This window comes from Mustela nivalis (assembly GCF_964662115.1).
Source record: "Mustela nivalis genome assembly, chromosome: 7".
NCBI classification, from domain to species: domain Eukaryota; kingdom Metazoa; phylum Chordata; class Mammalia; order Carnivora; family Mustelidae; genus Mustela; species Mustela nivalis.
Window position 1 is genome coordinate 10227895 of NC_139026.1, and position 13023 is coordinate 10240917.

Sequence of the window (13023 nt, forward strand, 5' to 3'; positions counted from 1 at the left end):
TAATTCGGATAGCCTCTGATTACTTCCAGCCAGTGTTTCTGGGGCTTGTTTTTCAAAAGAAGCAAGAATCTAGATTATTATGTGAAATTAGCGGGCAACTGAACTTGAAAAAATATTTATGTTACCACTGTGCAGACTAAACAGACCATCTTTAAGTTGAGTGGTTCAGCCTGAGCCACTAGACTGTAGCCTTGCCCCAGGAATGCTGCCACCAGCCCCTGCTCTGGGCCTCCATGGTGAGAACCACATACTGCCCCCGGGGTGGAGGGGGGCCGTTCCTGGGGTTCCGGGCCGAGCCACGGGCTGATCCTGGACCTCGTTCTCTCAGACGCCAGTGGAGATGATGTCCTGTCAGTCCCCACTGGTACCTTAGAGCCCCTGGCCAGAGCTCAGGGTGACCATGCAGACTCTTCTAGGTTGAAATGTTCCACTCCTCTCCGGCCTGGCTCTGGTTCCTTCTTTGCCTCTCCGCAACCCCTCCATGACCATGCGGGGACAGCATCCTGTGTCCCCAAACCTTCTGCATGGTCAGGGGCATACTTGATCCATTTCCCCAGTATTTCCCCAGTATTTCCTGCCCCTAGCTCACCTGTCCATTCCTCTGGGAAACTCTCAGGGGGTGCTAATCCATGAGACCCTTTGTTTGTCCACTTTAAAAACAGACAGACCAAAAAACCCACAAAAAACCAAAAACCAAAAAACAGACAGACAGCCCAAGCTCTGTTCCCTTAGTTTTAAAAGGCCAAGAAGGGCCAGGCCTGCTCGGGGGTGCCCCCTTGTGGCAGCTCATCCCCATCGCGTCCCCCTGGGCTGGAGGAGTCGCGGAGAGCCGGGCTTCCCAAAACTTCCCACCTTGGGACCCCTTTACCGGCTTTAAAATTACTGAGTTCCCCAAAGGGCTTTTGTGAAGGATATATTATCTCTTTTTACAGTATTAGATATGATAACTAAGTAAGTTTAAAAACATCAATTCACTCAAAAATCTGCTACAATTTTAACATAAACAACATTTTAGAAAAAAAAACCTAATTATAGTTCCCAAAGCCAAAAGCATTTGGCGAGAAAAATACCATTATTTGACATTTTTATGACTTTCTCTTAAACTGGATTAATAGAACTGCATTGGGCGTCATTGGGTTGCTGTCTCACACGTCACGTAGTCTCTGGAAAATTCCACCATATCCTTTGTGAAAAGAATGAGAGTGAAAGAAAGCAAATATTACGTGAGCATTATTGTGAAAATAATTTTTACTTTGGAGCCCTGGTGGTTCCTGAACCGTGCTTGGAGGACTGTGGGTTGGTTTGGAAGCAAGGAAATGATACGCTATAGTCAGAGAGCATGGGGAGGTCTGTGTGGGGGCATGGGAAGTGGGAGCCAAGGTGCGCCTGTCTCCCCACCCCCGGAGCAGGCTGGGTGGGTCCTTCTAGGTCCCGAGGAGGCTGGATTCTGGCTTACCTGTGCCACTCCCGTCACAAGCCTCCTCTGGAATGTAGGATTCGAGAACAATTTCTGTCTCACAAAGTGGGGCTGTGGCAAGGACCCCCCAATCTCTGTGCAGTGAGGCCTTGCAGTGTCGCTGTCCGTGAGGGAGGGGCCAGACAAGACAACCCCAAATCTTCCTCAGTTGTTTGTTGATTAGCTCGTTGACTAATCCATTGACCTGTGAGGTGCTTGCCGTATTCTAGAAGTTCCGAGGAAGTACCTGCCCCCCCCACCGCCCCACCCTGAGAGTTAGCTGTTGCACCTGTGGTGGGATGCTCCCATCATGCTTTGGGACATTCCCACCCTGACTTCCCCCTGCCTTCTCTGCTGGGGCACTTTCACTTCTCTTCTGATCTGTGGCCTGGGTGTGCCTCTCTCGTCTGTAAAGGCGCTCCCATGTGCTCAGCGAGGGTGCCCTCTTCCCTGTGGGGGGCTCAGGGGACTGACCCATCTGTTCTGTGAGGGTGTCTCACCTGGGGAGGGAGGGAACGCCGGGGAGCTATCTGGGGAACGACCCCTCATTCCAGGGGAGGGTTTGCTCCCACTTGGCAAAAGCATGCCCACTTGCTCTGAGGCAAGATGTGCCCAGACACCATGTAGGATAAATCCCTTATACTGTAGGAAGATTCCTAGCTGTTCTCTGAACGTCACCCCTCCATGGAGCTTCTCCCACCTGCTCTGGGGAAACCAGAGCATCCCATTGGGGTGGGGAGTCCAGCAGGAGTGAGGGCCCTCCCATGGTTGGGGAATGGTCCCACCTTAGTGCCGCCATGCACGGAGATGACATCCTTCAGCCCCGTGCTATTGTATCGGTCCTGGGTGCAGAAGTGGTGCTCCCCTCAGGTCCACAGAGTCACAGGGAGACCCCGGGGCTGTGGAGGCTTCTCAGTGGGAAGGACCGTGCCTGACCGAGGCACACAAGCTGTCTCCTCCCCCACACCGAGCCCAAGCTACTCCTGTCCACACAGAGCAGGCCAGCCAAGGACTCTGGCCTTTACGGACACACTGAAGCACTGTCAGATTTGGAGTCAACAGAGTTGATAATTTCCCTTATTTTGTAAGGGGGGAATTGAGGCTCAGGGAAGGACCCTGACTGGCTAGGATCTCACAGCTCCTGGGTGATGGGACTAGAATTCAGGCTTGGAATTTTATCCTGCAGCGAGTGGGGAACCATTGAAGGCTTTGCGCAGGGGAATGACATAGGCTGATTTCTAGAAGAGGACCCTGGGAGTGGGCAGTCACCCAAAGCAGCAGTCAAGACAGAGAAGGGGAACGTGAGGGCGACGCTCCCCCCCTCTCTGGCTGTTCTGCCCTTGCCCTGTCTGTGCATGAGGACACTAAGCTGTCCCTTCCCTGGGGTTGGCCCGTGCATCCCTGAGTCTGTCTCTGTCACCCCCAGACTGTGTGGCCTGCGCACCCTGCAGCCCTACGCCGAGAGGATCCCTGTGGTGGCCACTGCCGGCATCACGGTCAACTTCACGTCCCAGATCCCCCTCACCGGGCCCGGCGTGCAGGTGCACTATGGCTTGTACAACCAGTCCGACCGTGAGTATGAGCAGACCAGGGAGAAGGGCGGGCGCCCCCAATGGCCCCGCCGCTTCTCCCTGCCTCCTTCCCATCCCTGGAAGCCCCAAGTGGAGGAACCAAAGGACTGTATGTGTGTATGTGTGTATGTGTGCGTACGTGTGTGCGTGCATTGCCTGAGGCTTTGTGTGCGCCCCCTAGGCAAGGTTGTCACCTGGGTTCAGCAGGCAGGCACACTCACACAGACCTGTGTGTGTGTGTGTGTGTATGCATGCGTGCGTGTGTGTGCTGTGTACACGGGCCCGGGCGCGTCCGTCCATGCGCACCGTGCATATGGGTGTGCGTACATGTGCGTACGTGTGTGGGCACACAGGGGCAGCACGTCTGCACATGTCTGCACATGTCTGCACGATGACGTGTGTCCTGAGGGCGCCCTCCCCGTGCAGCCTGTCCCGGCGCCTTCCTCTGCTCTGTGAACGGCCTGTGTGTGCCTGCGTGCGACGGGGTGAAGGACTGCCCCAACGGCCTGGACGAGAGAAACTGTGGTAGGTCGCCCGTCTGTCCCGCCCCTTCCTCGCCTTGCTTTCTCTGAGCACGGAGCCGAGCCTCCCTTTTTGAGAAGAGATGCCAGCCCCCCACAAAATGTGCAGCTCCTCTTATCGGCATCCAGGAAGTGGGCTCTCTTGCTGTGCTGAGATGGAAAGACAGAAGCATCGAGACAGAAAGTGGGCTCCCCGGGGCGACGGTTTGGGGTAGTAGCAGGGACAGGCTGGGGACCAAGGTCTCCTGGCTCCGAGCTCCCAGCTCCTCCCGACCAGGCCACTGGCCCCAGCCTTCCGTCCCAGCCAGCTGTCAAAGGAGGTACAGAGCGGATGGAGGACCAGGAAGGGGAAGGCAGGCCCTGGGTGACCAAGGAGAGAATCCTGCGTCTTCCTCCCTTGAGTGGGGTCTCCATACCTCCACTTCAAGGGGTTCAGACAGGAGCTGCCAGCTCTTACTGGAGTTCTGCTCCCCACCGCCCAGCCCTGGCAGCAGGGGCCCTGGGGGTCCCCAAGTCAGCACTCTCCTTCTGAGTCCTGGCTTCTGGCGCCCCTTTTCTTGTCTGACCTCCCCCAGCCCCATCCCATCCAAGCGTTCAACACCTGGGGAGAGAAGGAGGAGGGAAGGCAGCTGTGCTGGGGAAGGCGCCTCATGTGTGGAATCAGAGCATCTGGCTTCAGGTTCTGGCTCAGCCAGATGACCCTGGACAGGTCATCATCTCCCTTCTGTTCCCACCCAGGAAGTGGGGTATCTCACTTGCTGGGAAACTCGGGCGTAAAATAGCTAAGAAGGAGACTTCTGGTCCTAGCCTGTGATACAGTACACGTTCTAGAGGCCGCACAAAGTCCCAGCCCGGCTCCTCGGGCTTCCTCTCACCTGCCTCCTCTGTGTGTCCCCATGCAGTCTGCAGAGCCACATTCCAGTGCCAAGAGGACAGCACATGCATCTCCCTGTCCAGAGTGTGTGACCGGCAGCCCGACTGCCTCAATGGGAGTGACGAGGAGCGGTGCCGGGAAGGTAGGGCGGCGGGGGGGACCGGCTGCCCAGACGGAAGCCAAGTCATGGGCTCAGCCAGGACAGCCCAGCCTTTCTGCACGCTTCTGCAGCAGAGGTTTCTACCCTCTTGTCCAAACACTCACCAACCCATCTGTATGAACCCTTCTCCAGCCATCCGTCCGTCCGTCCCAATCTATCCAACCCACACCTGCATGCAAGCCAGTGATAGGTGAGCAGAGGGAGGGAGTGGGAATAAAAGACACCAAAGAGGTGGTCTTTGTCCTCTGGGATGATCTGCTGGTAGGAAGACGTGATGGTGACGGTCTCTGGCCGAGTGCCTTCTGGATATCACGTCCAGTAGTACGGGTAGCCTGGGGTGCAGGAGGACATCAGGCAGGGAAAGCTTCCGACTCGAACTTCGCCTTGCAAAGAGGTAAAACTTAAATAGGCAGAAGGAAAGATGAGCAGGCCAAGACAAGGTGGGGCTGCAGAAAGTTCTTCACGGTGAAGACAGGGAGGAGCAGGTGGCCGGCTGGTGGGGCCCAGATCTAGAGGAAGGGCCGGGCTCTAAAGGGAGCCTTGGACCAACAGGAGATGCACAGCCCTGCTCTCAGGAGCCTCCTGACAGTGGAGACACAGCCTTGCTCCCCACCAGCCTGAGCAGGTGAAGAGACATGGGCAAGGGACATGGCCTGCCTTTAGGGTACCCTACAGGAGCCTCAAGGGCCCCTTCCGTGTGCTCAAGGGACAGCTCCCCAGTCTCCTCCTGACCTCTTTCAGAGTCCACCTTCCCTGGGCCTGGCTTCAGAGGGTCCCTGGGGCTCCGGGACCCATGCTCCATGCCCTGTCCCCATCCCCTCCCCCCCAGGGGTGCCTTGTGGGACGTTCACCTTCCAGTGTGAGGACCGCAGCTGCGTGAAGAAACCCAACCCACAGTGCGACGGGCTGCCCGACTGCAGGGACGGCTCGGACGAGCGGCACTGTGGTGAGCCACGGGGCCAGTGGGGAGCGCGGGCAGAGGGCCCTCTTCCCCCGCTGGACCCCCGAGTGTGGGACGGAGGGAAGGAGGCGCCGCACTGGGGAGTGAGGGAGAGCTCACTGGGCTCTTTCCGTCCGGCCTCTGCACGCACTCTGGGTCATTCTTCCCCATCCCCCTCCATCTGTCCTTTGGCCTTCCTGTCTGCCTCCCCTTCTCCATCTCTCTCTGTATCCATTCCTCACTGGCTTCTGGCCGTCCCTGTCCCTCCCTGCACCCCCAGACTGTGGCCTCCAGGGCCCCTCCAGCCGCATCGTGGGCGGGGCCGTGTCTTCGGAGGGTGAGTGGCCCTGGCAGGCCAGCCTCCAGGTTCGGGGCCGACACATCTGTGGGGGGGCGCTCATCGCGGACCGCTGGGTCATAACAGCCGCCCACTGCTTCCAGGAGGACAGGTGAGCAGGGCATGTGGGAATGGAGATACAAGAGATGGGGGAGGGGAGGCGAGGCCCGGCAGGGAGGGAGAGTGGGTCTGAGGTCCAAGCAGGAGGGCGGGGTGGAGGGAAGCCCATCAGACTAGCTGCTCTGATGCTCAGGTTCAGTCCTTGCTCCACGATGAACACAGTCCGTGCCCAGGGAAGGTTGCTCCACCTGTCCGCCCTCAGTCAGTGGTCAGCAACTCATTCACTCATTCTTTCCCGTAATCACTCATCCATTCAGCAATATTTATCATGCTCATACTAGGGAGCTGTGCCAGACACTGGGGGTACAGCAGAGAACAGCCTCCCGGGGCCATAGACCATGCCAGGTGCCTGTGCCCTGGTGGGTGGGGCCCATGAAGCCTCCAAGAAGGGACATCACACCCCCCCCCCAACCCCACAGAAAGCTTCTTCATCTGCATGGTGGGCTGACAGCAACCCTTTCCACTCCCAGCCCCATCTCCTGGGCCCTGCCAGTCCTGGATTCCCCTCCGAGACCCCCTCTTCTGTCCTGGGTCCACACACTCCCTAGCCAAAGACCAGGGCCACCGTGGCACTGCGCCCCATGCCCCTACATCCAGAGCCAGGCGACAAGTGCTCTGGGTGCGCTGGACCAGTCCCCAGCCGCTGCCTGTCCACACTCTCCCCAGCACCTCGCGTCCCGCCCGGGAGCCCAGAGCCTGGCCCCACTTTGTATCTCCTACCCAGGGGCCTGGGTGCCCTTTCTGGGTACAGTCTGACCACCTCACTCTCTTGCTGCCTCCCTGGCTCCCCGCAGCCCGTGAGGTCAAGAAAGCGCTGGACGTTGACCCGGCATCCAGGGGTCTTCACCGCCCAGCCTCTGCTGGTCGCTGCCTATTCAAAGCCCACCCGCTCCCAGGGAGGACCAGCAGATCTCCACGAGCTCACAGCAGCCCCGTCTGTTAGGTGCACAGACAAAAGGGAGAGAAATACTTGCCACTGTCTGGCACTGGGCTAATTTTTTATATGTGCAGTCTGACAGAATTCCCCCCAGTAACAGGAGCCGAAGATGCTGCCCCCATTTCACAGATGAGGAGATTGAGGCCCAGAGAAGCAAACACACATCTAGGGAGGAACGAAGCTGGGACTGGTACCCGGGCAGGTGGACTCCAGCACCAGCACCATGGGCTGTAGCCCCCACCAGCTGGCTTTCCAGAGCAGGAAAGGGACGGATGTAACCTCTGGTGGTGGCCCAGGTGGGGAAGCCAGCTAGCCTAAGGGTCCGGGCTGAGAGAAGCAGCGGCTAAGCGGGGTCCCCTGCCCCACTCCCCACCTGCAGCATGGCCTCCCCGGCACTGTGGACGGTGTTCCTGGGCAAGGTGTGGCAGAGCTCGCGCTGGCCGGGGGAGGTGTCCTTCAAGGTGAGCCGGCTGCTCCTGCACCCCTACCACGAGGAGGACAGCCACGACTACGACGTGGCCTTGCTGCAGCTCGACCACCCGGTGGTGCGCTCGGCCGCTGTGCGCCCCGTCTGCCTGCCCGCGCGCTCCCACTTCTTCGAGCCCGGCCTGCACTGCTGGATCACAGGCTGGGGTGCCCTGCGCGAGGGCGGTGAGCTGGCGGGGCTGCAGGGAGGGGGGGGTTAGGACCCGTGAGGGTGTGGTCCGCCTCCGGGGGCTCCGGAGCCTGGGGGTCCCCTGGTCCTGGGGTGAACCCGGGTTGTATGTCACAGAACACAAGCTGTTAGTCTAGCAGGTGGCTCCGGCCTTCTGGATCACGTTTCAAGGGAACGGAGGGGATAGGAGGTTATCTTGGGGGATACGTGTGAAGTGATGGGGCAGGTTAGCAACCCAAGAGCCCATGGGCAAGCTCCAACCTCTGCTCATTGGACACAGGTGACTTTCTACATGGTGGGGGGATTTTCGGGAACGTGGTCTTGTTTAATCCACCCGATACCCCTAAGGGTTGGCATTATGGTCCCATTCGAGCAGTTGCTCCAAGTCAGCCAGCCAGAGAGGGTTGGAACGGGGACTGGCAGCAAGGACTCCCTGACCCCGGAGCCCGGCTGTGCCTGCTACTGCCCCCGAAGCCGGGGGTCTCTCCCCTTCCCACCTAAACTCCCCATCCCTAGGGGCCAGCTCAGTTCTCTGAATACAGGCCCAGCCTGGCACAGCCACAGCCAGGCCCCTCACCCTTAACAGGGGTGGCTTTAAAGATAGGGACAGTGATTTACAACCTGGAGGCAGGCAGGACTGCAGAGATGCTTTAGAGATGGGGAAACTGAGGCTCAGATGAGAAGTGACTTGTTCAAGAGGACGCTGGAAGATGGTGGCAAAGCCAGGATGAGTGCATCTGCTACTCATTCAAGGACACGTTAATGAGCACCTGCTGTATGCCAGACCTTGAGCTGGGCGAAGATGGGTTGTAAAGATGAAGAGAACATTCTTGGGGGAGACAGTGCTGGCTAAGCCAAGGCTGGGAGGCCGAGTCGGCAGTGTCCAAATGGGGAGAGAGGGGTTCCCGCTAGGGGTACAGTGGCAACCCTGGAAGTCCTGGGCACACCCTGCACCAGAAGGGAGCTGGGGGCAGGTGGATGCTGGTGAGGGCTGGCAGGAAGGAGCTTGAGCTGCCCTTTAAAACCCACTGAGGCCTCCAGCAAAACACCACTGAGCCGCACCCTGGCCAGACAGACGAGATCTCAGGGCGGGACCAGGCACAGGGGAGACTGAAGCTCCCTGGGGGCCCTCCCTTGGGGCCTCAGCAGAGCACTGAGCTGGACAGAGGGGAGACACTGATACATTTTAAGTGGAGGGTGGAGGGGTCAGATGTGTGCTCTGGGAAAACCTCCCAGGGGCTGTCCCCGAGCAGGGGCGGGAGAGCTGGCCAAGACGCCTCAAGCAGGAGGGGCAGCAGAGAGGACACTAGCCCAGATAGGCTTTGGGTGGGGACTCTGTTTCCTGGGGCCACGAGGGGCCAGAACAGGGTGATGGTGAGGCGGAGGGGTAGGGGGCGGGCAGAGCAGGAGAGATGATGGTGGGGGAGTCCCGAGCTGTAAGGACAATAGCACAAGAGTCCGCCCTCGTCTCTGCCTTCTGCCCCCAACCTCGCCGGGCAGGGCCCACCAGCAACGGTCTGCAGAAGGTCGATGTGCAGCTGATCCCGCAGGATCTGTGCGGTGAGGCCTACCGCTACCAGGTGACGCCCCGCATGCTGTGTGCTGGCTACCGGAAGGGCAAGAAGGATGCCTGCCAGGTGACGCCTGGGGAGGGGGGACGCCGTGGCCAGGAGGGAGGGAGGGAGGGAGGGTGGGCATCGCTCACATCACTCAAGGCCTGGCCCTCTGCTCACACCAGCCTGCTGAAGCCCTGGGCCGGGATGGCTGTCCCAACTTTACCGATAAGGAAACTGAGGCTTGGGGAGGTGGAGACTTGCACCAAGTTGTAGCCCCCAGTGACCAGAGGGCTGCAGGCGGTGGGCAGGTCTCAGGCTCACATCCAGTTCTGCCCCCTGCCTGAGCAAGGCGTTTTGCCCAAGGGGACACAGGAGCTAGGAGTGGAAGGAGCCCACAGAAGGGAGGCGGAGAGCAGTGGGGCATGGGGGCACGTGCACTCTTCTGCAACAGCCAGGACCCGGGGAAGGACCGACCGGCAGGGGTGCTCTGGGCTCTCTCTGTTGTTGGGAGCAGGGGAAGCAGAGGCTTTGAAAGAGTCTCTTGTCACGTGGCAAATTCCTAGCAGTCAGGAACCCCGGCTTACCCTGATGCGACTGTTTCTCCTCTCCCCCTTTCAGGGCGACTCGGGAGGTCCACTGGTGTGCAAGGAGCCCAGTGGCCGCTGGTTCCTGGCTGGGCTGGTCAGCTGGGGCTTGGGCTGTGGCCGGCCCAACTACTTTGGTGTCTACACCCGCATCACAGGGGTGATCGGCTGGATCCAGCAGGTGCTGACCTGAGGAGCTCCCCTCCCTGCAGAGCTGGGGCCCACCACCTGGACGCAGAGTCCAGGGCCCCCACCAGACAGGGGAGCAAGTATTCTGGGGGCAGCAGGGCCCCGTGGAGGCAGGAGATGGCATCCGTCGTCCCCCCAACCTGCTCCCTGACATCGCACCAGCGATGGAGAAGATCAGCTGGTGAAGACTCCCCCTGCGCCCCAGGGCCTGGACGGTCAGCAGGCCCAGCTAGGGAGTTTCATGCCCGCCCTGTTGCCTCCTGATCCTCTCTTCTCCTTCCCCTTCCTCTGCTGCTGACTTGGGGGGGTTGGGGTCATCCAGCAGTGATCATGGGGCTTCCGGGTCCCCATAGGGGTGTCTGAGCTCCCCTCCGCCAATTCAGAGAGTAGAGTCAGCCTGTGAACTTGAGGGGCGGGGATGGGAGGCACCCCCGAGGGACCCCCAGAGCCCTGGAGACAGCCAAGTGAGCCAGCTGCCACCGTAAGCCAAAGGGTGGGGGGAGTCCCGGGTCTAGGGTCCTCACCCCACCCCTACCTGTCCCCTGGGCCTCCACTGCCCAGTCCCACCTGGAAGTGAGTTCCACTGCCCTGTGGAATAAAGCCTCTCTGATCTGAGGGCCTGCTGTGGGGTTTGAATGGGGCCTGCCATCGACCCCACACTCTTGGCTGAGCAGACTCTGCTTCCTGCCCAGGCTGTTTGTCGAATGTCTAGAAGGCCAAGGTGGGGCCTGGGGGGCAGGGGTGACCTCCAGGGCAGCTGCTCAGGTCCCAGGAGCAACCTCAGGAGGAAGGTGTTTTGGTGACCCCTCAGATCAGGATGGGACGAGTGATAAGCTCTGTCTGCAAGCTTGGGAGGAAACTGAGGCAGAGGAGAGAAGCCATCCTCAGAATCACACCAGCGGGGTCGGGTTCGGGGAGAAAACTGGTGTGGAAGCCCTGCCTCCTGCTTCCCAGTCCACCACTTCTCAGCATGACACTCCCTTGGCATTCTGGGGATCCTTCGTTCATTAAGCCCTCGGTCTCCTGCTATGTGCCACTCACTGTGCTGAGGCCAGACAGATGTACTCCCGAACTCAGGGTTGAGGAAGATAATCCAGTGTGCAGGGGTTTTGGGGTAGCCTGGAGCTGAGGAAGTCAGGGAAGGCTGCCTGGAGGAGGTGAGACTTGAGTTGCCACCCAAAGGTGGCCAAGGTGGGGAAGGGCATTCCAGACAGGGGGACAGCAGGTACAAAGGTTTAAGTCCCAAAAGAAGAGGGCACATCCGTGAGCTGTTCTGAGTTAAACAGTGGTTAAGAGGGAAGCAAACAGAGATCAGATGGCAAAAAATCTGGAGTTAGGGACTTGATGTTGGGTGTTCTGGGGAGCCATGGAAGAAGGCTCTATAGCAGGGGAGTGATACGTGAGTGGATACACATTTTAGAAAGACCCCTAGGCCCAGTGTAGAGGGAGTGGGAGGTGGGGAGGCCACTGCTGAACTCCAGGATGGGGGGAGGGGATCGAATGAGCCGGGCAATGGGGATGGACTGAAAGGACCCTGTGTCCTCCAGGTGCCTTGGTGGCTGGGTGCTGGGTGAGGGAGAAGTCACCCAGGACCACTCCCGGGTGTCTGTCCTGATCCACGGGGCCAGTGGAGGACCTGTTGCCTGGCCTGGGGCCCCTGAGGAGGGAAGGGCTCCGAGAAGGTGTCGGAACCTGGGGTGCCTCTGGGAGAGAGGTGTGCAGGAGGTAGGCAGGGCTTGAGGTCTGGAGGAGGATTTCAGAGCCCCTCCGCAGAAGGTGAGTGGGAAGACTGAAGAGGCGAGAGACAGACACTACAGATGGGGGCCCACAAGGGAGGCTGAGGGGTGTAGGCAGAGCCGGAGGGGAGCTGGGGGGGGTGGAACCTTAGCAGCCAAGTGGGAGTGGTCGGGGAGGGCTGCTCGTGCCCTCTGGGGGCAGCAGTGGAGGTAAGGAAGTGGGGAGCCCAGCAGTGCGGACAAGTCTTGCTTGAAGCCTAGCTGGGAAAAGGAAGGGGAGCCTCGGAGAAGGGGGAAATTTCAAAGGCAGGGAGTGGCCATTGAAGCCCGGTGCTTGCCTGCTGGGCTGGCCAGCTGGGGGTTTGGGGGGAGGGATGCGTGTGGTGGGGAGATAGAGGAGATGGAGCAGACACTGCGGGGTAGGGGTGGGGGGCACCTCTCAGTGGGGCAAATGTTAAAGTATTTCCAGCCCGTAGCAGCTCAGGCTTCTCAGAGGTTGGCAGACACAGTATTGGGCGCTTCGCTAAAATGCAAATTCGTGGGCCCCACCCAAGTCTTAGTCAGAATTGGGGGGGTGGGTAGACAATCTGTTCTTTTAACAAGCCTCCTGATGACTTTTTACAAAGTCAGACACAGAACGTGAGGTCAGTCCAGCGAGCCGAATGTCCCAAGGGGAGGGCGTGGGCTCCCCCCTCCAGGCTCAAGCAGAGCAGGGGGGACCTCACCCGGCCCAGGGGAGGGTCTCTGCCTAGGGGACTCCTGCTCTGCCAGGATGTCCCTGGCAGCGCTAAGATGTGGAATGGGAGAACACGGTAGACACGCAGTGGGACAAGGTATGTGAAGGGACTGGCCAGGCAGGGGCCAGGGCGGGGGGTGTCATGCCGAAGCCCGGGGTCCAGTGGGCTCGGAGAGAAGGAGCCTGGGTGTTTCTATTTCCTGGACTTGGGCGAAGGGTGCTAGTGATCTGGAGGGGCGGAGGGTCAAAGAAAAGTCACAGCAGGAAGCAGGGGGTGTCCTGTTGGGGTTAGGCTGGAGCAAAGGGCCACAGGAATGGTGGGGTGGGGCCAGGAAGTAGGGGGCCCTGCCATGCTGGTTCCGGGAGCCCCCTACCCCCTCAGCATCCCCAGCTGGTCTAGGACTGCCCAGAGGCAGGAAGAGACCTGCATGGCTCCCCGGGGTTGGGCCTTGTAAGTCACCTGCTCCAACCTCTCACTTCACAGATGAGTTAACTGAGACCCGAGAGGGCAGGAACCTGCCCAAGTTCTCCCAGCAAGCCAGAGTGGGGCAGAGGACGGAGCCATGACCTCCCTCCTCGAAATACACAGGAGAGTGACCCCAGGGCAGGGTTCCCGGGCTTTAGGAAAAAGCCCCATCACCTAGGAGTCAT

General features: G+C 59.7%; 1 protein-coding gene across 3 annotated transcripts in view; it reads left to right on the forward strand.

Moving 5' to 3' along the window:
- Positions 1-10515, forward strand: part of TMPRSS6 (transmembrane serine protease 6) — a 33190-nt gene extending 22675 nt beyond the window's left edge. For all 3 annotated transcript variants that reach the window (XM_082740238.1, XM_082740236.1, XM_082740237.1), the window contains 8 exons: positions 2883-3028; positions 3454-3552; positions 4451-4564; positions 5412-5528; positions 5803-5971; positions 7296-7567; positions 9072-9208; positions 9746-10515. In XM_082740238.1, the coding sequence (XP_082596364.1) occupies positions 2883-3028; positions 3454-3552; positions 4451-4564; positions 5412-5528; positions 5803-5971; positions 7296-7567; positions 9072-9208; positions 9746-9904 (1213 nt within the window). In that variant the 3' untranslated portion in view covers positions 9905-10515. The remainder of the gene's footprint in view (positions 1-2882; positions 3029-3453; positions 3553-4450; positions 4565-5411; positions 5529-5802; positions 5972-7295; positions 7568-9071; positions 9209-9745) is intronic.
- The last annotated feature ends 2508 nt before the right edge of the window (positions 10516-13023 follow it).